Below are 25,010 nucleotides of genomic sequence, written 5' to 3' on the forward strand. Positions count from 1 at the left end.
GTCTTTGGCTGCCTCGCGTAGGACCGCTCGGGGGGAAGAAAACAGCCACAAGAGATCTGATGCAGCTTTCCATTGGCCAACCGCAAACGTCATGCTCTGCTGTTACTGGTCGATAGGTCAATTTGAAAGCAACGTGCGACCAACCTATATTCTATATATATCCTTAAAGGTATGATTGGATGCTTGTATTAGGTTTAGGCGGTATTAGACCTTATGCTACAAAAATGAGTTTGAAGTTGGATCTTTTTTATTGGAAAATTTTATATTTACTATTATAATAAGTGGTCTGATTATCTTGGACATAAGAGATGAAACTAGACCTGTTTTCTTTATAAAAAATATCTTATGCAACATAATCTAAGCTAGCATAAACATATGCAAAACGTCTTGGTATTTAGTTCTGTCCACGCAAGATGTGTTTGGTAAAATTGTGTTTTATTGTTTACACCTTCTTTGAGCATTGTGCAAATCTAAATAAGAGTTCATGCAAACAACCAGATATAGGTACACTATACGTGAAATTTTTGCATTTTGGTCACTTTTAAAAACATTTTTTACAAATAGCTTTCTGTCGAAACGTTTTATGACAATAGACCATTTTTCGGCGTATTAGGACACAACGCCAAGGTATGAGGCTCGGCGCTGTGTCAGACAACGCCGAACTTTTGCCACGTCAGCGCGGACTCTGGTCGCAGTTGCCACGAAGGTGCTGGGCCCCGCGTACCTCGGCGTTGTGTTACTTCACGCCTAGCCGCAGACCTCAGCGTGGCACTGCTCGACGCCGGAGGTCTGGGTAGTCAACGCCGAGAGTCGTGGCAGGTGGCTTCTCTTTATTTGGAGCAGACAAAACCAGTGGGGCCGGTGGCAGCGTGTGGACAACATTGGTACCTAGAGTTTGGTCGTTTGGACAGGGCAGAGGCGTATTGGTCTTGGGTACCCAGGATGGCATGGTTGGCTGCATTTTTATCAGCGCGAACAGATGGTGTGAACCCGGCTGCCCTGGAGTAAAAGCAAGCAGCCACTCTCAGCATGGTGAAAAGCCGAGCCATTATTGTTTCTGACGCTTTCGGCATTGGACAGCTAGGGAAGCAAAATCTGATCTGAGACGACGCTGGTGTATTCTGTGCTCGTGGCTGGTGGCGAAGAGAGGCTGGTGACTGCCATGTGGGGCCCTCGGAGTCCGGCAAGTTGGACCTCTCGTTGCATCTCCCCGGCTCCCGAACACGTGCTCGTAAGGCTCTTACGTGCTCGGCATACTAAAGCGAACCTTGTGCTGTTGCTGTGTCGTGGTGTCATAACATGTGGGTGGCAGCTTCGGCCTTTCTGCCTTTTCTAATCGGCGGCCAGCAGTGCTCTAGAATCGCCGTAATTTTTCTTGCCGCAACTTTTCTTTGTATATAGATATACTGCCTTCTTATACTCAAATATAAAGCATATAATTCGACTTGACGCAACCTCTAAAATCAAACTTTGACCGTAATTCCTTTTATTATAGTGTAACATTTCTGCCAAAAATTTAATTATCAGGGTATATTTGTAAATACAAATCTAATAACTATTTTTGTATCACAGACTTTTTTGTATTTTAAAATTCAAAGAATTTAAATTTTAAATATAAGAATTTAAAACGACCAGATAAAAGTATTATCAAATACAAAGTTGTAGAACATTTGAGAGCTACAACTTTAGATGTAGACTACATCAACATTAAACATTGTCTGAAAAAAATCAAAAAATTAAATTTGAAATTATAGAACTTAAAACGAATACTTAAGGCTCTAACAATCTCAGATTAAAAAAAGTTATCAACTACGAAGTTGTAGTTCTAACTTAAAACTACAACTTGATAGAGATCAACATCTGTGGTCATTTGAAAAATTTAAAAATTAAACTTTAAAATAAGGTAACTGAAAATGAATACTTGATCCTGTAAACTTTAATAAATAGGAAAGTTATTACTGTCAAAACTACAAAGTTCTTTACATCCAAACAACGTTACGTTTTCAAAACCAAAGTATTCCATAAAATCATGGTATTTTTCTAAAACAACAAAATGTCTAGTCGTATGGCCTGATAAAAAAAGTCAACCATAAGAATATTGTGTTTCCGTACGAGGCAGCAAGTTCAGGCATCAATCAATATTGTGTTTCCATAATCATATTGTGCCACTTGCAAGTGCTATAAGCTGCAAAGGGCTCTCACAGCCGCAGATTGCAGCAAAGGGCATCCATTTACATTTTACTCTTCCCCCTCCCTTCCTAAACTACGAGATATTTTTCTACCATGTGAAGTGTGTCTTGGACAAAAACCATGGCTTCGGTGTTCGCCAAACCAAAATGACGAAAGCAGTGTGCGCTGCACAAAACCACACTTCTTTGCACAAAACCACACTTTGTGGATGTCCTACAGACAAAAGGCTCTAGCTTTTACTCCAGGGCAGCAGGGTTCACACGGAGAGAAGCTGTTCTGGCACTGTTCATGACCCATGCCATCCCGGGTACCCGACCAACACACCTCTGTCGTCTGCCCTGTCCAAACCTCAGGCTAATGCTGTCCACACGCTGCCCCTGGCCCCACTGGTTTTGTCTGCTCCAAATAAAGAGCAAGCCACCTGCCAGGAACTCGGCGTGGAATGCCCAGACCTCCAGCGTCAAGCAGTGCCACACCGAGGTCTGTGACTCGGCGTGAAGTAACACAGCGCCGAGGTACGCGGGGCCCAACGCCTTCGTGGCAACTACGACCGAAGTCCGCGCTGACATGGCAAAAGTTCAGCATTGTCTGACACAGCGCCGAGCCTCATACCTTGGCATCGTGTCCTAATACGCCGAAAAATGGTCTATTGTCAGAAAACTTTTCGACAGGAAACTATTTATAAAAAATGTTTTTAAAAGGGACCAAAATGCAAAAATTTCACACACTATACTACACAAATTTAAATACAGACTAATTCAGGCAACCAAACGGAGGTAGGGTTTACAAAGGAAGACCCGATCAATGACTAAGGTTGATTTTAAGTTTGTTACAAGGAGAGCTAGCCAGATTTTTACAATTCATAAAACTTGGATACGACAACATCCCCTAGGTCAATCTATGTCTTTCTGGCCAAGTAGATGAAATATCCTCGCCTGGTTCGATAGCCAAAGCACGTCAGCCTCCGACCAACAACAATAGCACCCACGACACATAACATGAGCGATGACAACCCACAGTTGGGCACAACGTGGCATGACCTCATGACTGGGTGACCTAGCCCCTTCTCTTCCTTGGTCGGCGAGTGCAGTGAGTGTTCGATCGACAGAGCATGCGAGCCTATGTGCGGGCGATGTCGGTGCCTGCAACTGAGCATGGCCCGATGAGTGGCACGAGCAACGCTAGCCCGTAGCCGACCATATCTTCTCCTAACCAGATCCTTCTCCTATAACCTCGTTGGCATTGCCCCATGGTGGATCTCAACGTAGTGTCAAGATTGATGCAAGGTAGGAGGTAGGTGCACGTGGACATAGTCGTGCACAACCACATGTGGAGGAGAGGCAGGCACAGATGGCCATGCAATAGGCAAAGAAGCGATAGTGTGCGAGGTGTGGCAGTGTTGTAGGCGAGGAGTGATGACATGCTAGGGTGGCTGTGCTGCAGGCAAGAGGCGATGGTTCTCGTGGGGAGGTCAACATTGTTGCAAGCCGTGCACACAACCAATAATGGGGAGCGCGGGTGGTGGAGGATTGCGAGCGACGAATGGAGAGCATGATCCGTCACTAGGGTCCTCATGCGTAGGGTGCAGGGTGAACATGGTGCCCCCCCGGATGAAACTTCATGCTTTGGGCCAAGACTGATCGAAATCATTTCTCTTTGAAGAAATTGTTTCTCCATCTCTCATCCTTAATTCCAATGAAGCATCATCAAATGCTTATGTGGTAAATTTAATCGATGCTAGAAGCTATCCAAGTTAGTAGCATTGGACCGTCTTACTAGATAAAACTATAGTTTTGCTATTATGAAAGGTAGGGTTCGCTCCAATGCCATCCCTGAATGGAATCCATCACAATGCCATTAGCAAATTGTGGTATGTTAATCATCTTTTCCATTATTTCCTACTTGAATTTGTTGTTTCCCCTAACTCAATGTAACAAGCGGAGGCTTATCCTTTTTCCAGGATATGCTCGGTCATCTCTCTCTTGCCTAAACTCCAAAGGAACGCAGGCACTGCCACCTCTTGGTGAGTTGCTGCTCCACATCGTCCCCTGTGGCTTAGGGGTTTGAGTAGGCGTGACTGACTGGCAGCCATTGGATGCGCCATCGTGGACTGTGTTTGACTGAGTTTGAGTGCCGCTGTCGAATACCGTTGTCGCGCTCGCTCTGACGCGTTACCATGGTATGTCTTGATGACTTTACGCAACTTGCAAGATGTCCATGGTCAAGCTTTGGACATTTATGAGATGGCATTCGAGCGAAACCACAAAACTCCAAATTTCTCCCTTTACTAATAAGAATAGTTTTAAAAAAACTTGTGGGCTTTGATTGCTTAAGATGTGTGTCAAAGGATGCCAAGACAAAAATTGGCTGCTTCGACCAAAATTTGTCTTCATTTGGCTGGGTGTCAAATTTTGGTTTGATATTCCTCCCATTTGGCCAAACTTGACTGAAACCATGGTCACCAATATACAGCCTGTTCGTTTCGTCGTAAACGATTGTTGATTATTTACTGTTGGCTGGTTTGGTGTGAGAGAAAAATACTATTTCAGTTTATAATTCAGGATCGTATACGAGCAAGCGAACATGCTGCTGGTGACCAAAATTTGCTAGTGTTAAATGTTCATTTTGCTAGTGCCATGGCCCGTTTGAGTGAAACCAGCTTTAAAGCAAAATGTTGGCAGGAGCGTCGGCGTTCCATGCACAGTAGCAACTCTGTTCCAGGCAGACTTGTCTCGTAAGACATTCTGGTCGTATTTGACTTATAAGTTAACGAATATTATTTTTTTCTCAATTTAAACCAGTTAATAGTACTTTCAGCCATGGTTTATAAGCTAAACCGGTCCAAATGAACCTGGCGATTTTTTTAGAGTGAGGCATAGCAACAGTCTTACCATAATAAGGGCAAAGTCTCACCAAGACATCGATTCCAGGCGTTCATTTTCGAGCCCCCGAGGCGAGATCGATGTGCTTGGCAGTTGCGAACCAAACAGCCCCTTCTCCTCACACAAGCTGTGACCACTCATACACTCGCATTAGCTGATCCTCTTCTCGTCGCTCTGCACACATGGACGCGAGCCAGGGCGTCCTCCTGTCCAGCTCCCTGGTCGGCGGCGCCAAGGGCTCGGCGTCATGGCCGGAGCTGCTCGGGTCCGCGCACTGGGAGGGCCTCCTGGACCCTCTCGACCTCACGCTCCGCCGCCTCATCCTGCTCTGCGGCGACCTCTGCCAGGTCACCTACGACTCCTTCAACTCCGACTCCCACTCCAAGTACTGCGGCAGCTGCCGCTACTCCAGGTCCACGCTCTTCGCCCGCACGCTGTTCCCGGCCGCCGCCGACATCACCCCGGCGGCGTACATCTACGGGACCTCCCAGGCGTCGCTCCCGGGCGGCATCATGGTGTTCTCGCTCTCCCGCGAGGCGTGGAGCAAGGAGTCCAACTGGATCGGCTACGTCTCCGTGTCCACGGAAGCCGCCGCGGCCGCCACGGGCCAGCGCGTCATCTACGTGGCGTGGCGCGGCACCATCCGGACGCTGGAGTGGGTCGACGTGCTCAAGCCGGAGCTCGTCTCCCCCGACGCCATCCTGCCGGAGGGGGACCCGGCCCGGGGCCACGCTCGCGTGATGAAGGGGTGGTACCTCATCTACACCTCCAGTGACGAGCGGTCGCCCTTCTCCAAGTACAGCGCGCGGGAGCAGCTGCTCGCCGCGGTGCGCGAGCTGGTGGCCCGGTACAAGGACGAGAGCCTCAGCATCGTGTGCACCGGACACAGCCTCGGCGCATCGCTGGCCACGCTCTGCGCGTTCGACATCGCGGTGAACGGCGTGTCCAGGGTCGGCGGCGCCGACATCCCCGTCACGGCCATCATGTTCGGGAGCCCGCAGATCGGGAACCCGGAGTTCAAGAAGAGGTTCGAGGAGCTGCCAAACCTGCGGGCGCTGCACGTCAGGAACACGCCCGACTTGATCCCGCTGTACCCGAGCGGGCTCCTGGGCTACGCCAACGTCGGCGACGTCCTGGCCGTGGACTCTAAGAAGTCACCGTACGTGAAGGACGACTCCACCAACCTCGGGGACTACCACAACCTGCAGGGCATCCTGCACACGGTGGCGGGCTGGAACGGGAAGGACGGCGAGTTCAAGCTGCAGGTGCACCGCAGCGTGGCGCTGGTGAACAAGTCGTCCGCGTTCCTCAACGACGACAACCTCGTGCCGGAGTCGTGGTGGGTGGAGCGGAACAAGGGGATGGTCATCGGAGAAACCGGCCTGTGGCAGCTCGAACCGCCTGCCGAGGAGAACCTGCCCGTACCGCCGGTCGTGCCCGGGGAGGTCATCGATGACGATGACTCTGTCGCTGCTGCTGCTGCCACCACAACCACTACCACGGCTAGTAAGGAGACAAAGACACCGGAGAAGGATAAGAAGGGGCGTGGGACCAAGCTTTTCTCTGCATGCTTTAGAGGGGTCAACCAGTCTGTTCATAATTGAATGGTTCAATGTTTGGAGGACATTTTGCTACTGTTCTATTGGTTTGTGTTTTTTTTAATATTGTTTTGTGAATTGTTAGCAAAGCGCAGCGATGATCATGGTGTAATATGATACTAGTGCTTAATCCTCTGACATAGTGTTAAATGTTACTGCTCCGTGTTTGTACTCTAGGCCCTGTTCGCTTATCTTATAAACCATACTTTTTCAGCGAAGAAACGTTATTTATCTCTCAAAGCAAATCTGTCAACGGTACTTTTCAGCCAAATGACTGATTGTGTAGTTTGTGATGAAATAATGCAGGGTGGTCTCAGCCGTTTCCTGATGCTAATCACGTACATACCCTTGCAAAAACGGATGCATTTCGCAGACCAGTGGATTTGCCAGAGCTAGCTATTCTTCTCGTGATTCTATCCGGTTTGCTTTCGCGATTCTTCGAATGTGAAGAGAACATTTGGATGAGGGCATGCTCGTCCCTCGATCTGGCACAAGCACAAGATAGGCCCCTGGTAAACTCACTCACTCGGCCCAGCTTATCACCAACGGCCCGTTGTTCGCGGGCCGTATCTTGATGGACCACGCACGCTCCCACAAAATTGACTAGACATCTAGGCCCGTGCTCAGTACTCGGCAGAATCGGCAGCGATGAACAGTGGGCCGCGCGACTGACAATAATCGCCCAGCAAAGAGAGGCAAGGCCACTTTTAACTTGATAAGTGTTTGTGAAAAAAAAAGAAAAACTTGATAAGTGACAGCCTATCAGCAGCAGCCACGAGCAAGGATGGAGCCGACACTGACACCACCAATGGATATTTGCCTGCTTTGGGTTTGCCAAATGCTTAAGAATTAAGATAAGATCCGTTTGTTCAAATACGATACGAGTACGTGACAGACAATTGGTAAACCGTAAGATCCATTCGTTCAAAGTAGGATACGAGTATATTGGTAAACCATAAGATCCGTTGCCCTTGCGTTTGTTGTGGTTATCACTTACTGCACAGATTATTTTTCATTTTTCAGCACCTATGGTTCTCTACGCTTGAACGTCCTTGGCCTTGTTATATAGCAATATAAATAAATGTCGCCATATGGCCAGCTAAATTGAAGCAGTACATGGTTGCAACTTGATTTCAGACTTCATGTTATTGCTGCATAGTACAACATTGACAGCTAAAGAATCAATGGACTTTGCTATTCTTTCATGGTTTCTTTCTTTTGAGGTAATAAATGGGTTGAAAGCGGTGACATTTTCCCCACAACTTTCGGTTTTCAAATAAACATGGCATACTCTACATTACCCTCTTTTCAAATTCGCACAAGTTTTTTGAGAAACGTATCTTCCTTCAAGCTTCAACACTATTTCTTATTGGACACTACTTAATACTAGTCTATTAAGCGTTTTGATTAGGGAGCTTAATAAGAGCTAGTAACTGTAGTTTACTAGGAAATCCATCCTACATTTTTATTTTATGTATAGATTTTTAAACGAGCTATCCACAGTTTTTTTATTTTTATAATGAGACACCCACATAATTCGGAGTGGAAAATCGCTTGGCAGTATTAATATTTATCCTATCCATAATCAATTATAGTAATATTCGGTGCACGGTGCACCAAACATGAGATGCCTCCAACTCCAAGGCTACATTGAGCTATGACAGCTAAAGTTGTCTTTTTTTTGGGAAAGATAGCACTAGACATTGAACTGGAATTAAAATGCCTGATTTTCCTGTGCAAAAAAATGCCTGATTTTGAATCCATGAGTTATGGAGAACTCCCAAGCTGCATCAAATTGGAGAGCACTGGCGTGTACAATCCTATGTAAACAAACTTATCGACATTAGTCTCTGTGACATACACTAATACCAACTTGTGCATTAGTACCATCAGATTGTTCATTCATTAGTCCGTGTTTGTACTTGTGCAGCAAAAGATTTGTCGCAATTTTTATTAAAACGGGTAAAGAACAACAAAGGGATTGTTTAATTTAAGAATACATGCCAGTATTTGTTACTCCGTACGACTTATGAGGTGGCATTCGGCATCCATCCAACAGATACTCTTTGTAAGCTTCACAAACGACAATGCCGCAGTCGTTTGAAGCGATCTATCGTTTTTTTTAAAAACTAACACTTTTGGCCACGCCTATTGCCCTGGCGCGGCCAAATGCCTGTGCCGCGTCATGCATGGTGGCGCGGCACAGGGCTGACGTGGCGCGGGCCGGCCGGGAGGGGGGGGGGGGGGGCGCTGACGTGGCGAGTCCTGTCGCGCCACCGACCATGGCGCGGCAGTGCCGCGTCCTGATCTATGGCGCGGCAGGAGCAGATATATACCCCGCGCGTGAGCCCGGCCGTCCGCACGCACGCCTGCCCTGCCCGCCTGCCCGACGCCCGAACGCCGCCGCCGCCAGCGCCCTACTGAAAGGTCCTAATATGGCTAGAGGGGGGTGAATAGCCTATTTAAAAATCCACAAATCAACTAGAGCAATTTGATTAGTATGACAAATAGCGTAATGCAAACTTACTCTAGCTCTACAAGGGTTGCAAGCCACCTATCCAATAATTCTAGTTGCAATGATTACTTAGGCACACAAACTTGCTATGTAATTACTAACTGAGAGCTCTCAACCTTGCTACTCTAAAGAGCTCAACTAGATGAATGTAAATAATAAAGCAAGCTCTCAATTCTAATTACACTAAAGAGCTTGTATTAACTAGTTTGCAAGAATATAAATAAGTGAGTAGGGTGATTATACCGACGTGTAGGGGATGAACCAATCATAAAATGAATATATAGCCAATCACCAGGAGAATGCCAAAGACAAGAGACAATCGATTTTCTCCCGAGGTTCACGTGCTTACCAACACGCTACGTCCCCGTTGTATCGACCAACACTTGGTGGTTCGGTGGCAAAGAGGTGTTTCACAAACCTCGTCCACACGATAGGACACCGCAAGAACCGATCCACAAGTGAGGTAACTCAATGACACGAGCAATTTACTAGAGTTACCTTTCGGCGCTCCATCGGGGAAGGCACAACTCCCCTCACAATCACCAACTCGTGCCGATCCTCCACCGCTGCACCGAGCTATCTAGGTGGTGGTAACCACCAAGAGTAACAAGCGAAATCCGCAGCGCAACACGAATACCAAGTGCCTCTAGATGCAATCACTCAAGCAATGCACTTGGATTCTCTCCCAATCTTATAAAGATGATGAATCAATGATGGAGATGAGTGGGAGGACTTTGGCTAAGCTCACAAGGTTGTTATGTCAATGAAAATGTGCAAGAGGGCGAGCTTGAGCCGGCCATGGGGCTTAAATAGAAGCCCCCACGAAATAGAGCCGTTGTACCCCTTCACTGGACACACTGCGGGCTGACCGGATGCTCCGGTCAGACTTGACCGGACGCTGGTCCTCAGCGTCCGGTCGCCCGATGGACGCCACGCGTCACTAGCTTCAAACGTTGTTCGTCAGATTTCAACGGCTACGAAGCTGACCGGACGCTCCGACAAAACTGACCGGACGCTGAAGCCCCAGCGTCCGGTCGTTTCTAGTAAGCTCCCAAGGCGTATTTTTTCGACCGAACGCGTCCGGTCCACCTTGACCGAACACAGACCAGCGTCCGGTGTAATACCCTAGGTACTATGCAGACCCGTCAGTTTGATCGAACGCAGCCTATCAGCGTCCGGTCGCTAAGTGACCCAGCGTCCGGTCAGTAGACCAACGCCAGCATCATTTCGACCAACTCCATTTGAACTCTAACTTCTTCACCCTTGTTCAAATGTGCCAACCACCAAGTATATCATCTTGTGCACATGTGTTAGCAAATTTTCACAAACATTTTCAAGGATGTTGTTACTTCACTAGATCCTAAATGCATATGCAATGAATTAGAGCATCTAGTGGCACTTTGATAACCGTATTTCGATACGAGCTTCACTCCTCTTAATAGTATGGCTATCTATCCTAAATGTGATCACACTCACTAAGTGTCTTGATCACTAAAACAAAATGACTCCTACATTTTATACCTTTGCCTTGAGCCTTTTGTTTTTCTCTTTCTTCTTTTCCAAGTTTAAGCATTTGACCATCACCAAGCCATCATCATTGTCATGATTTTCACCATTGCTTCATCACTTGGAGTAGTGCTACCTATCTCATAATCATCTTGATAAACTAGGTTAGTACTTAGGGTTTCATCAATTAACCAAAACCAAACTAGAGCTTTCACCTGCCTGCGGTCGCACGCGCCCGCGCCCGCCCGTCCACGCCGCGCATGCGCCCGCCCGACCTCGCCTCGCCTCGGCCGCCCCCGCACGGCCCGGCCTCGGCCGCTCACCCACGCCGCGCCCGGCCACTCTCGCCGCGCAGCGCCCTAGCCAGCCACGCTACGAACGTCGGCGCGTCAAGGCCGCCCGCTCCTAAGGTACCTCCCTCTCAATTTCATAATTTTATTATTATTATTATGTAGTATAGTTAGTATTTTTTGTATCTACTATTAGTGTCTTTGACCAAATTTATATAATAGCGTACTAATATTTATGAAACATAATATGTACTATTACATTAAGCATGGAGTATACTTTCATAATAAACTTATTAGGAGATAGAAATATTGATACCGTTTATTTAGTTTTGATCAAACTTAAACATATTTGACTACTCGAGAAGCAAGATGTATATTTATTTTGAGACGGAGAGATTATTTGTAATTTTAAAACCAAAGTTTTATATGGATTAATTATGTATTTATTATCTAGTACAGTTAGGATTTTGGGTTTAGAGATTTATGCTAGTTAGGTTAGTGAATTTATTTGTGAACTTACTAATGTTAACTTGAATTTTGTTAATTTGAATACTCTAACGCTTTGTTTATTAATTTGTAACAGGATGGCCCCTCCCATGCAGCACCCGTTGTACCCTATTCTGGAGGTGGGGTACGACGACCAGCACCGAGCACACATCTTGAGTGACAACGACGCAGAGGTGTCCTTGCCTCCTTTGAGGCCCCACACTCACACCAGGACACATTAGTGGGACGAGCGTTATACGCCGTACATACGGTGTGCTGGCTTCCTCGAGCTTGTCCGTGCTATCAACCATGGTCTTCCGCCCCTTGATCCAGTACTACTTACTGCAGCTGTGGACAAATGCGAGTGCATTCTTTGTACATAAACTTTCTTATAACAAATTGGAGGCAACTAACAGTCGTTCTATTCTTATAATAGGTGGAGGCCTGAGACCCACACATTCCACCTACCTTGTGGCGAGATGACCTTGACGTTGCAGGATGTCAAGGCTATTTTAGGCCTTCGGTTGGGGGGGCTTCCAGTGATAGAAATAGTTGACAACGATCACTGAAGGGAGCTGGTGGCTCAGTTTACTAGTTTTCTTCCACTGGACGACGATGGTTCCAAGAAAAATAAGTGAGTAATTCAAGCCTATTTAATACTTGCATTGCTTTACAACTGGCATCGGGTCTTATTTTCTTTGATCAATTATAGGAAAAGTTTCAGTGTTTCGTTGTCCTGGATCACAGAGCGCTTTGAGTACTTGGACCCACAAGCTAAGGAGGCACAAATCGACAGGTTCACTCGAGTGTGGCTCTAGCACTTTCTTGGTGCTTTCCTCTTCCCAGACATCTCGGGCAACACCATCAGCTAGATCTTCCTTGACATACTTCGTCAGTCGTGGGAGAACATAGCGGGGTACAGCTAGGGCAGCGCAGTCCTAGCATGGACGTATCGACAGCTATGCGTTGTCTGCTGTCGCACCTCAGGACATGCGAATCTTGGGGGTTGCTCCTACCTACTCCAGGTTTGGTGTTGGGAACGATTGTCCGTTGGGAGGCCCCTTAATAATAGTTTACCGGTAAGTACTTTGGTTCATTATATTCTTCCAGGTAGTTAGATATGATAAGATTATTTGTTGCTAATTCATTATCGTCTTCAATTCAGCAATGGAACGGGCATGATACACTCTCTACAGCTCTGTATATCTAGACGGAAGCACAGTTAGTTAGAGGAAATGCGTGGCACAAGTATAGGGAGTATACGAACGGTCTCGACGTCCTAACACAGCACCAGGTTACGCTCTCTATACTATCGTAGCAGTGTCTTCTTCGATGTACACTATATCACAACCTAACACAATTACGAAATTTTAGGTGTTTTGGTGTCCTTGGGATTCTTCGGAGCTCCAGGACTATCTGAGTCCTGTCACTAGGGATGAGTCACACGAGTATCGCTGCGACGTCCCTCTTATTTTCTTCCATGTGGTCGAGATTCGCTTATCCATCCGGGTCTGCAGACAGTTTGGAAGAATGACAGGCTGCCCACCACCGCTTTACTCCACCAATCAAGTATTACACGAGTGCGTTATCGATTAATAACAATGCTACAATTCAGATGTGTGTTTGGTACAACTAATATCGTTTTGTTGTGGGTTTGACCGCAGGAAAAGGTATAAGACCAAGGATTGGCGCGTGACACACAGCTCATACATCCATTTGTGGTAGACCAGGGTACCACATGCGGTCCTTGCGGGTCCTCCACACGACCAGCACACCTTTGATGAGTACCTATGGTGGCTTCACAGGTCTATGAGGACACATATCAAGCCTCCGTACACTGACATGGCGATTGACGAGGACTCGGAGGAAGATGTCATCGAAGATGTGTACGACGTTACCACTAGGGAGGACACACAGCTACAGAGAGCCCCGCTTTAAAGATACATGGTAAGATACTTAAATGGTATAATTTGTTATCCTTTTAGTATTAAGTATGTGTACTAAAACTATCCGACCGCGTTTCTGTACCCAGGCGACACAATTGCAAGGCTGTCCAATGAAGCAGCATTCCGGCTTCACGAGTCTAGAGGGTAGGGGCCAGGCGTTCTCGCAGCTTTTGTGGAGGTAAACATAAACTTATCCGTTTCGAAAATATGTCTTTATTGTATATGCATTTGGATAATGAACTAACTTTAACGTCTATTTATGCAGAAGGTGAAGAAGAGCTGCAGGAAGCTGGCTCAGAAGTTGAGCTGCATGGACACTCCTTACGAGGAACCGCCACTTCCCGCGCGGTCGGGTGGCACGTCTTCAGCCTCTTTGAGGACACTAGCCGGCTCTTCTCAGCCGTTGACGCAGGGTGCCACTTCCGCGGTGCGTACACCACCACATCATAGCGCTGGGAAGGACCCTGCAACCGAGGACGAGGAGGAGGACGATGACGACGACGACGAACCCCTGGGCTTCCACGGACAACACGCCCAGTGGGACGAATGGCCGCAGGACGAGATCGGCATGTCTCAGCTAGGTGGTGCCCCGTTTGGCACCCAAGGAGCCTCACAGGTACTAACAAAGATAGTTTATTTCAATACGTAGGCTCCATGAACTAACGGTCATAAATAATTATAATTAATCGTGCGTATCATATACCTGCAGGGTACGGGCCGTACGCACCGTCGACGCGACCATACCGACGTTTGCTACACTCCCAATATGTTGCCAACAAATCCGAAGAGACAGAGGCGTCCGAGGGATCCTTACACTCCTAGGTCTTAGTTTGTTTAGGTCAAACGAATATTGGCATCCGAAACTTGCAGGGTTATTTGGTTATGTTTATGTCAAACTTATGTCAAAACAATGAATATGTTATGTGGCAGCTTGTCAACTTGCTTCTTATTTGTTTCGTTGAGTCGTGGCACCACTGTCGGCGAGATTAAGTACCCTACGTTCGGGAACCGGCAGTCCTGGCGTATCTGGACACCGGTGGTAATTTTTCGTAATTGATTAGTTAAAATGGTGCATAACCGTATTATGAAAGACGAAAAACTAATCATTGGCTTATCAAATTTTCTATTCGGCCGTGAAAAAAACTCAACAAAATACGGGCGCGACGCGTTTCGATTCTACCATTCAGGTAGCCCGGGCCGGCGGTAGGTGCAGCGGCCAGGTGGTGTGGCTGCTCGCGCGGTATGGTCGGTCCAGCCGCGCCACTCAACAGGGCGCGGCACTGCCGCGCCATGGTCGGTGGCGCGGCAGGACCCGCCACGTCAGCACCCCCCGGCCGGCCCGCGCCACGTCAGCCCTGTGCCGCGCCACCATGCATGGCGCGGCACAGGCATTTGGCAGCGCCAGGGCAATAGGCATGGCCAAAAGTGTTAGTTCAAAAAAACGACAGTGTTAGATTTAAAATTATATTCAAAAAAAAGGATTAAAATTAAAAAAAATTCTTTGAAGCCTGGGCAATTCTCGCCGGACGTATGAAAAACAGCATCAACAGTTTGAAAGAGTACACTGTGTTAGAAAGTTCAGTGGTGTGAATGTGGAATTGGATTCGTTCTCCTTTTCCTTTTTCCCCCTTTCTTTGGACAGAACTGGCATCAGATTCACCCACGTGAAAGATGGATATTTTTAGATAAAGGAACAAAATTAACATCTGAGGATGTGAAAGATGGATATGGACCACATAAAAGATACAAATCTGCCTAGCCTGCTTCATTTGTTTATTAAGGGTAAAATTCATTTTCAATCTTTAACTTGCACAACTTTTCACATTAATATGATTTTCAACCTTCAACTATAAAATTAGGTATCAGACACCTTCCAAATGCGGAAACTGGACAAATTTAGTATTCTAGCTGGTTTCAAAGTTGGTTTCTATTTTTCAAAAATAATAAAATACTAATTTCATCTCTAAAAATTATCTAAGAAATTTATATTAAATAGAAAAATGTGAAACTTAAAAAAAACAAATGTGAAACTAGTACCCATTTCTCTTTAAAAATGTGAAACATCATTAGTCTTTGAACCTTTCATCCTTCCATTTAGAAATACATATTCTTATTATCAAGTTGTTTATGTAACTTTATTTCAATTAACAATAAAGCTTATCTTATTAGAATTTGGTTATGCTGATATAGGGTCTCTTTGGTTCCCTTGCCTTGCCTAACTCGGCAAGCAAATCCTGGCTAGCTCAAGCTAGCCGATTTGGCTCACCCAGAGCAGCAAGCAAGACAGTATAAAATCTTGCTAGCACAGAAATTGAGGTAACCTAGCTAAACAACCAAACGAATAGCCCACTTCAACTTCTAGATGGGTAAGGTGATACAGTAGACAGTACTGGGCAAGACATCAAAGCACGCCGGTGTTGGTGTCGAGCGACCCGTGAATGACTTCAGTATTCACTTGCCGTCGATGAGATCATGCTAGCCCTGGAACGCGCGCTACGCTGCTCGGGTGAGCCCTTCTTTAGTTTCACTTCAAAATTCTAAAAAAGTACTACAGTATTTATCGTATTAAATATTTACGACCCGTGCATAGAGCATTAAATATAGACGAAAAAATTAATTACATAGTTTAGTAAAAAAATTACAAGACGAACGTTTTAAGCATAATTAATTCATATTTAAACATTAATTACTAAATAAAAACAAAAATGCTATCGTAACACTAAATTCCAACTTTCTAGAATTAAACACGCGCTGACACGAAGAGCACGAGAAACGCGCACAACGGTAGGAAGCAGTAACAGTAAAAATGAATAAATAATATTGCATAGTGGTTGAACAATAACAAACAGTGCACAAGTGAATGAACAGTCGTGAACAGGTAGCAGCGAACAGTGTTCGGACATAGTGCCGTAACCAGTGCTGGATAGTGCCCGATGTCCTGAGCATCCTCGAATTTATTCGCACACGAGAGTCGGGACATGTTAACTCCTATTATATATATATATATATATATATATATATATATATATATATATATATATATATATATAGAGTATTAAATATAAATTAAAAAAATAACTAATTATATATATTGTGACTATTTTATGAGACAATTTTTTAAACCTAATTAGTTTATGATTTGACAATATGATGCTACAGTAACATGTGCTAATGATGGATTAGTTAGGCTTAATAAATTTGTCTAGCGGATTATTGAGGATTTATGTAATTTATTTTATTATTACTATCCGAACACTCTTACGTGACATTCGATGTGACACACCTAAACTTTAGCCCCTAGATTTAAACACCACCTTAATCTTATATATAGCACGTAAGTATATTACTCCATTCGTTCCAAATTATAAGTTATTTTAATTTTTTCTTGAAAAGTCAAAGCATCTCAAGTTTGACCAAAACTATGGAGAGAATTATAAAAATTTACAACATCTATCAAATATGTATACTATAAAAATATAATTAATAAAAAAAATCTAAGTTGAGATGCTTTGATTTTTAAAGAAAGTTGGAACGACTTAATTTGGGACGGTGGGAGTACATCATACACGGAGCACAGGTGTAGCGCGTACGCCAACAAATGTATCTTGCTTTCCCTCTTTACACCACGCCGAGCTGTTCCAGCAAAATGTCAACAGACCTAACCAGGGGCCAGTTTGGATGCTAAAATTTTTGGCAAAAAACTACTGTAGCGTTTTCGTTGTTATTTGGTAATTAGTGTCCAATGATAGTGTAATTAGGCTTAAAAGATTCGTCTCGTGGATTTCGTCTAAACTGTGTAATTAGTTTTATTTTTTATTTATATTTAATGCTTCATACATGCGTCTAAAGATTCGATGTGACGGGGAATCTTGAAAAGTTTGGCATTTTGGGGTGCAACTAAACAGGGCCCAGACTGCAAAGACTGTTGGACTGATCAATCAATCTCGACAGGAATTTTTTTTATTTTAACACTTTTTGATAATTAATTTTAAATCTAACACGGTGAGTTTTTTTTAAACTAACACTTTTGGCTGCGCCTATTGCCCTGGCGTGGCTAAATGCCTGTGCCGCGCCATGCATGGTGGCACGACAGAGGTCTAACGTGGCGACGACCGGTTTAGGTGACCGTTGACGTGGCAGCTCTTGCCGCGCCACCTACCTTGGCGCGGCAGTGCCACGCCCTGATCCATGGCGCGGTAGAGCCGAATAAATACCATGTGGCCGGCCGCCCGCCCACACGCACCCTGCCCGCCCGCCTGCCGCCAGCGCCCGCACTCGCCCATCCGCCGCCAGCGCCTGTCCGGCCATGCCGCGCCCGTGCTCGCCCGGCCTCGCCCACCCGACCACGTCGCGCCCGGCCACTCCCGTCGCGTAGCGCCCGCGCCGGCCACGCCACGAACGCCGGCGCATTAAGGCCGCCCGCTCCTAAGGTACCTCCTCTCGATTTCATATTTGTTTTTGCTTATTATTGTTTTAGGATAATTAGTGATTTAGGATTGTTAGTAGTTTAGGATAGTTAGGGTTGATTTTATATATTTTTTATTATTATTGATTTAGGATAATTAGTGATTTAGGATAGTTAGTAATTTAGGATAGTTAGGGTTTTATGATTGATTTTGATTTATGATAGTTAGTGATTTAGGATAGTTAGGTTAGTGAATTTGTTTGTGATTTACGTAGGTTTGAGGTTGTGTGTTCTAGTATAGTTAGGATTTTGGGTTTCGAGATTGTTTATGTATTTATTATTTAGTTTATAGTTAGTTATTTAGGTAGGGATTTTGGGTATAAATACTAGTTTACTCTAAACCCAAAAGGGTTTAGGTATTTTAGGGATTAATTATGTATTTATTATCTAGTATAGTTAGGATTTTGGGTTTAGGGATTTAGGATAGTTAGGTTAGTGATTTGTTTGTGAACTTACTAATGTTAATTTAAATTTTGTTAATTTGAATACTCTAACACTTTGTTTATCAATTCATAACAGGATGGCTCCTCCCATGCAGCACTCGTTGTACCCCATTTTTGAGGTGGAGTACGAACGACGACCAGTATCGAGCACACATCTTGAGTGATAATGACGCAGAGGTGGTCTTGCCTCCTTTGAGGCCCCGCACGCACACCAGGGCGCACCAGTGGGACGAGCGTTATGCGCCGTACATACGGCGTGCCGGCTTCCTCGAACTTATCCGTGTTGTCAACCACAGTCTTCCGCCCCTTGACCTAGCACTACTTACTGCAACTGTAGACAGGTGCGAGTGCATTCTTTGTACGTAAACTTTCTTCTAACAAATTTAAGGCAACTAACAGTCGTTTTATTCTTATAATAGGTGGAGGCCTAAGACCCACACGTTCTACCTACCTTGTGGCGAGATGACCTTGACGTTGTAGGATGTGAAGGCTATTTTAGGCCTTCGGTTGGGGGAGACTTCCAGTGATAGTTGACAACGATCACCGGAGGGAGCTGGTGGCTCAGTTTACTAGCTTTCTTCCACCGGACGACGATGCTTCTAAGAAAAATAAGTGAGTAATTCAATCCTATTTAATACTTGCATTGCTTTCCTGCAGCTATGGGGTCTCATTTTCTTTGGTCAATTTTAGGAAAAGTTCCGGGGTTTCGTCGTCCTGGATCATGGAGCGCTTTGATTACTTGGACCCATAGGCTGAGGAGGCTCTGATCGACAGGTTCGCTCGTGTGTGGCTCTGGCACTTTCTTGGTGCTTTCCTCTTCCCAAACGCATCGGGCAACATGATCAGCTGGATGTTCCTTGACATACTATGACAGCCGTGGAAGAACATAGCGGCGTACAGCTGGGGCAGCGTAGTCCTAGCATGGACGTGTCGACAGCTATGCGTTTCCTACCGTTGCACCTCAGGATATGCGAACCTTGGGGGTTGCTCGTACCTACTTCAGGTGTGGTGTTGGGAATGATGGCCCGTTGGAAGGCCCCTTAATAATGGTTTACCGGTAAATACTTCGGTTCACTATATTTTTTAAGGCGGTTACATATGAATTCATTATTAATGGCCAATTCATTATCGTGTTCAATGCAGCGATAGAACGGGCAGGATACACTCCCTATAGCTCTGTATATCTAGACAGAATCAGTATTAGTTAGAGGGAATGTGTGGTGCAAGTACAGGAAGTACACGAACGGTCTCGACGTCCTGACACAGCATCAGGTTACGCTCTCTTTACTATCATACATGTGTCTTGTTTGATCTACACTATATCACAACCTAACTCAATTACGAAATTTCAGGTGCATTGGTGTCCTTGGGATGCTCCGGAGCTCCAGGACTATCTCAGTCCTGTCACTAGGGACGAGTCAGACGTGTATCACTGCGATGTCTCTCTTATTTTCTTCCATGTGGTCGAGATTCACTTGCCCATTCGGGTCTGCAAATAGTTTGGGAGAATGACAGGCTGCCCACCACTACTTTACTCCATCAACCAAGAATTGCACGGGTACATTATCGATTAATAACAATGCTACAATCTAGAGGTATGTGGTACAACTAGCATCGTTTTGTTGCAGGTATGACCGCATAAAGAGGTACAAGACCAAGGATTGGCGCGTGACACACAGCTCGCGCATCCATTTGTGGTAGAACAGGATACGACATCCGGTCCATGCGGATCCTCCACACGACAAGCACACCTTCAATGAGTACCTGCGCTAGCTTCATAGGTCTACGAGGACACATATCAAGCCCCCGTATACTGACGTGGCGATTGACGAGGACTCGGAGGAAGATATCATCGAAGATGTGTACGACGTTACCACTAGGAAGGACACACAGCTATAGAGAGCCCCGCTACAAAGATACGTGGTAAGATACTTGAATGGTACAATTTGTTATCCATTTGGTATTAAGTATGTATACTAAAACTGTTCAACCACGTTTCTGTACCCAGGCGACACAATTGTCGAGGCTGTCCAACGAAGCAGCGTACCGGCTTCATGAGTCTAGAGGGCTGGGGCCAGGCGTTCTCGCGGCTTTTGTGGAGGTAAACATAAACTTGTCCATTTCGAAAATGTTTGTTCAGTGTATATGCGTTTGAGAAATGCACTAACTTTAACGTCTATTTATGCAGAAGGTGAAGAAGACCTGCAGGAAGCTAGCTCAGAAGTTGAGCTACATGGACACTCCTTATGAGGAACCGCCACTCCCGACGTGGTCGGGTGCCACGTCTTCGGCCTCTTTGAGGACACCAGCCGGCTCTTCTTAGCAAATGACAGGTGTCACTTCCGCGGTGCGTACACCACCACATCATAGCGCTGGAAAGGACCCTGCAACCGAGGACAACGAGGACGACGATGACGACGACCCCCCGGGCTTCCGCAGACAGCATGACCAGTGGGACGATTAGCCGCAAGACGAGATCGGCATGTCTCAGCTAGGTGGTGTCCCGTTTAGTACCCAAGGAGCCTCACATGTAGTGTCAAAGATAGTTTATTTAAATACATAGGCTCTATGAACTAACGATCGTAAAGAATTATAAGTAATCGTGCGTATCATATACTTGCAGGGTACGAGCCGTACGCGTCGTCGACACGACCATACCGACGTTGGCTACACTCCCAATGTGTTGCCAATAAATCCGAAGAGACAGAGGCGTCCGAAGGATCCTTACACTCTTGTGTCTTAGTTTGTTAGGTCAAACGAATATTGGCGTCCGAAACTTACAGGGTTATTTAGTTATGTTATGTCAAACTTATGTCAAAACAATGAAAATGTTATGTGTCTGCTTGTCAACTTGCGCACGGACTTTATTTATCTGTTTTATATTCGTTTCTTTACGCCGCGACAGCACTGCCGGCGAGATTAAGTACCAACTAGTTCGGGAACCGGCAATCCCAGCGTATCTCGACGCCGGTAGCAATTTTTCATAATCGATTAGTTAAATTGGTGGTTAATCATATTATGAAAGACGGAAAACAAATCATTGACTTATCAAATTCTCTATTCAGCCGTGAAAAAAATCAACAAAAGACAGAAACAAATCTACTATTAATTTTACGTCAAGCAATACTTAGAATAACTCCCACTATCGGCACGACGCGTTCGGATTAAACCGTTCAGGTACCGCTGGCCGGGCGGCGGACGCGGTGGCCAGGCGGGACTAGGCGTGATATTTATTCGGCTCTGCCGTGCCACGGATCAGGGCGCGGCACTGCCGCGCCAAGGTAGGTGGCGCGGCAAGAGCTGCCACGTCAACGGTCACCGAAACCGGTCGTCGTCACATCAGACCTCTGCCGCGCCACCATACATGGCGCGACACAGGCATTTGACCGCGCCAGGGCAATAGGCGCGGCCAAAAATATTAGTTTAAAAAAAACTTACAGTGTCAAATTTAAAATTAGTTATCAAAAAGTGTTAAATTTTTTTTAAAAAATCTCTCGACAGTGTAGTGGCATGGCTCATTCAGATATCTGCACACACCACTCGTTACCGTGCGCATGCAGCAGACCATGATCCACAGTTCCACGCGACCAAGAAGCCGTGAAGAACGGGGAGCGCGCAGGATCACACAACCAAGACCGAGAGCCACACGACTGAGAAGCCACCTGTCGCGCACTAGGGCCGGTACATGTACGCACGTGCAACGTGCAACATTGTTGCCCGGCGCTGGCCCCGTAGCGCAGCGAAAAGTGTCAGCCAGCTGCAGTCCCCCGGGCCGGTCCTGCCTAGGCAGCGAATCCACTTGGCACTACTGGTGCTCGTGCTTTGGAAGAAAACAACGGTTCGCAGATGGTGACCGAGAGTCCGAGAGGCTAGAGACTAGAGAGCAACGTAACACAGCACGTATGGGCACTCACAGCCAACACGACAGACGCTCGCTCTGTTGTTCGTGTGCGCCGCCCGGACAGGCCCATCATTCCCCGAGAGTCCGAGACCCGAGTCTTGTGCGCCGCCCGGACGGGGTGCTCGCCCTACTCATCGCCTCGTTATAAACGGCTCGTATTCGTATAGCTCTGCCGGTTTCGGGAGCAAACGCGCGAGCCGTCAGACACTTGCATCGTGTGGGGTGTGCGACACCGATACGCGCCCGGCAGGCACCCAGCAGCTGCTAGCCACTGTGTAGCGAGCGAGCGAGGATGGTGGCCAAGAAGCCGCGGGTCGTCGTAGTCGGCGCGGGCGTGGCCGGCCTCACGGCGGCGCACCGGCTGTGCGCCGCAGGCGGGGACAGGTTCGAGGTGACGGTCGTGGAGGCCGGCGCCCGCGCGGGCGGGCGGGTGCTCACGTCCGAGTTCGCCGGCCACCGCGTCGAGATGGGCGCCACGTGGATTCAGGGGATCGACGGGAGCCCCGTGTACGCGCTCGCGCGCGACGCCGGCGCGCTCGCCTGCGGGAACGACCACCCCCCTTACGAGCGCATGGACGGGTTCCCCGAGCGCGTGCTCACGGTCGCCGAGGGCGGAGAGGTGGTCGACACGGACCGGGTGGCCAGGCCGATCGAGGAGCTGTACAGGGGCATGATGGAGGCCGCGCGCGCCGGCGAGTCCAGCGGCGGAGGGGGCGTAGAGGAGTACCTGAGGCGCGGCCTCCGAGCGTACCAGGCGGCGCGCCCGGGCGGCGGCGGCAAGGAGCTGGAGGAGGTCGAGGACGCGCTGCTCGCCATGCACATCAACCGGGAGCGGACGGACACCTCGGCCGACGATCTCGGCGACCTCGACCTCGCCGCCGAGGGCGAGTACCGCGACTTCCCCGGCGACCACGTCACGATCCCCAGCGGGTACTCCCGCGTCGTCGACCACCTCGTCGCGGCGCTCCCGCCGGGCACCGTCCTCCTCGGTCTCCGCCTCCGCCGCCTCGACTGGAGCGAGACCCCCGTGCGCCTTCACTTCGCTGATGGCGCGACGGCGATCGCCGCCGACCACGTCATCCTCACGGTGTCGCTGGGCGTCCTCAAGGCGTGCCTCGGCAAGGATGCCCACGCCGCGGGCGGGGTCGCCTTCGACCCACCGCTCCCGCAGTTCAAGCGCGACGCCGTCGCGAGGCTCGGTTTCGGCGTCGTGGACAAGCTGTTCATGGAGCTGGAGGCCGTGCCAGCGGCGAAACCGGAAGGTGGTGGCGGCGGCGGCGGCGGCGGCCAGCCGCTAGCCGCGTCTGCGCCACCGGAGTTCCCGTTCCTACACATGGCGTTCCGGGGGTACGTGTCGAAGACCCCGTGGTGGATGCGCGGCACTGAGTCCATCTGCCCCATCCACGCGGGCTCCAGCGTCGCGCTGGCGTGGTTCGCCGGGCGGGAGGCCCAGCACCTCGAGTCGCTCCCCGACGACGAGGTCATAGGCGGGGTTCACGCCACGCTAGACTCCTTCCTCCCGGCCCCGTCACAATGGAGGGTGAAGCGGATCAAGAGGAGCGGGTGGGCCACGGACCCGCTCTTCCTGGGGTCCTATAGCTACGTGGCCGTCGGGTCGAGCGGCGAGGACCTCGACCGGATGGCCGAGCCGCTGCCTCGCGGGTCGGACGTTGGTGGTGCGCCGCCGCTTCGCGTTCTGTTCGCCGGCGAGGCGACGCACCGGACGCTCTACTCGACGACGCACGCCGCGTACCTGAGCGGTGTGAGGGAGGCCGAGCGGTTGCTGCAGCACTACGGTTACTGTTAGGCTGCAGACTTGGAGGTGCATTCGCATTGCACCGACGAGTCGAGGAGACGCATCATATCCTAGCTTTCCTAGGGTTTTTTGCTATGTTTTCTGCCGTTGCTTTGCTTCAACTCTAATGGCGTCTCTCCACCCTCCCTACGCTGTTTCGCGTGATTCACGTGGCATGTAGTACAGTAGTATGCTCTTGCTACGTGCTACTCCCTCCGTCCCAAAAAGAGGACTCTATGGGATGCGTGCAGATCAAATTTTCTCAACTTTGATTAAATTTATAGAAAATATATGCAATATTTTTTTATCTCTAAATAAATTTATTATGAAAGTACATTCAACGATCTATTTAATGATACTAATTATGTATTATCAAAATTAATATTCTTTTATATATAATTGGTCAAAATTAAAAGAATGACTTCTCGTGAAGCGAGAATGACTTTTATTTTGGGACAGAGGGAGTACACTACTATGGTATATGGAATTGGGTTTTGAGCTATTCTTTGAACCAACCATGTGTCGGTGTTCCGAGTTACCACCGACAAGTAAATTTATAGTATTGCGCGTCTGACTTGGACGATGTGTTTAGAGGACACGAGGTTTATAATAGTTCGGGCAGAAAGTCCCTACGTCCAGTTCGTCGCTGCTGCTCGTTTTACTAGCACTGAAAGTTTGTAGTAGGGGTTACAAACGGGTGAGAGAGGGAAATGATCCTAAGTCTCTGGTGGAAAGAATGAATAGGTGCTGAGAGCTCGACTGCTGCTCAGCCATGTGCTCGTGTGTGTTTATCTCGTGGTCCGGCTTCGTGCGGATCTCGATCGATCGGTCGATGGGTCCATCCGGCTTGAATCGGATCCCCTTCATGGGACACCCTGTTTTCCCTTTTATAGGCTAAGGAAAAGCGCGAGTTACAGCGAAGAAAAAGGGAAGATCGAGAGAGAAGAAGGCTTCCAAAATCGTCGGGTCCTTCTTCTCTATGCGGGTCCTGCC

At 47.6% G+C, this 25,010-nt stretch overlaps 2 protein-coding genes across 2 annotated transcripts; both read left to right on the forward strand.

The window, feature by feature from the left end:
* The first annotated feature begins 5,133 nt into the window (after nt 1-5,133).
* LOC136452815 (phospholipase A1-II 5-like) lies at nt 5,134-6,820 on the forward strand. The gene has a single exon (XM_066453407.1). The coding sequence runs from the start codon at nt 5,255-5,257 to the stop codon at nt 6,674-6,676; it is 1,422 nt and encodes a 473-aa protein (XP_066309504.1). The 5' UTR covers nt 5,134-5,254; the 3' UTR covers nt 6,677-6,820.
* Nucleotides 6,821-22,438: 15,618 nt separating this feature from the next.
* On the forward strand, nt 22,439-24,259 carry LOC136452816 (polyamine oxidase 1-like). The gene has a single exon (XM_066453408.1). The coding sequence runs from the start codon at nt 22,515-22,517 to the stop codon at nt 24,027-24,029; it is 1,515 nt and encodes a 504-aa protein (XP_066309505.1). The 5' UTR covers nt 22,439-22,514; the 3' UTR covers nt 24,030-24,259.
* The last annotated feature ends 751 nt before the right edge of the window (nt 24,260-25,010 follow it).

This window comes from Miscanthus floridulus, chromosome 5 (genome assembly GCF_019320115.1).
Source record: "Miscanthus floridulus cultivar M001 chromosome 5, ASM1932011v1, whole genome shotgun sequence".
Taxonomy (NCBI): Eukaryota; Viridiplantae; Streptophyta; class Magnoliopsida; order Poales; family Poaceae; genus Miscanthus; species Miscanthus floridulus.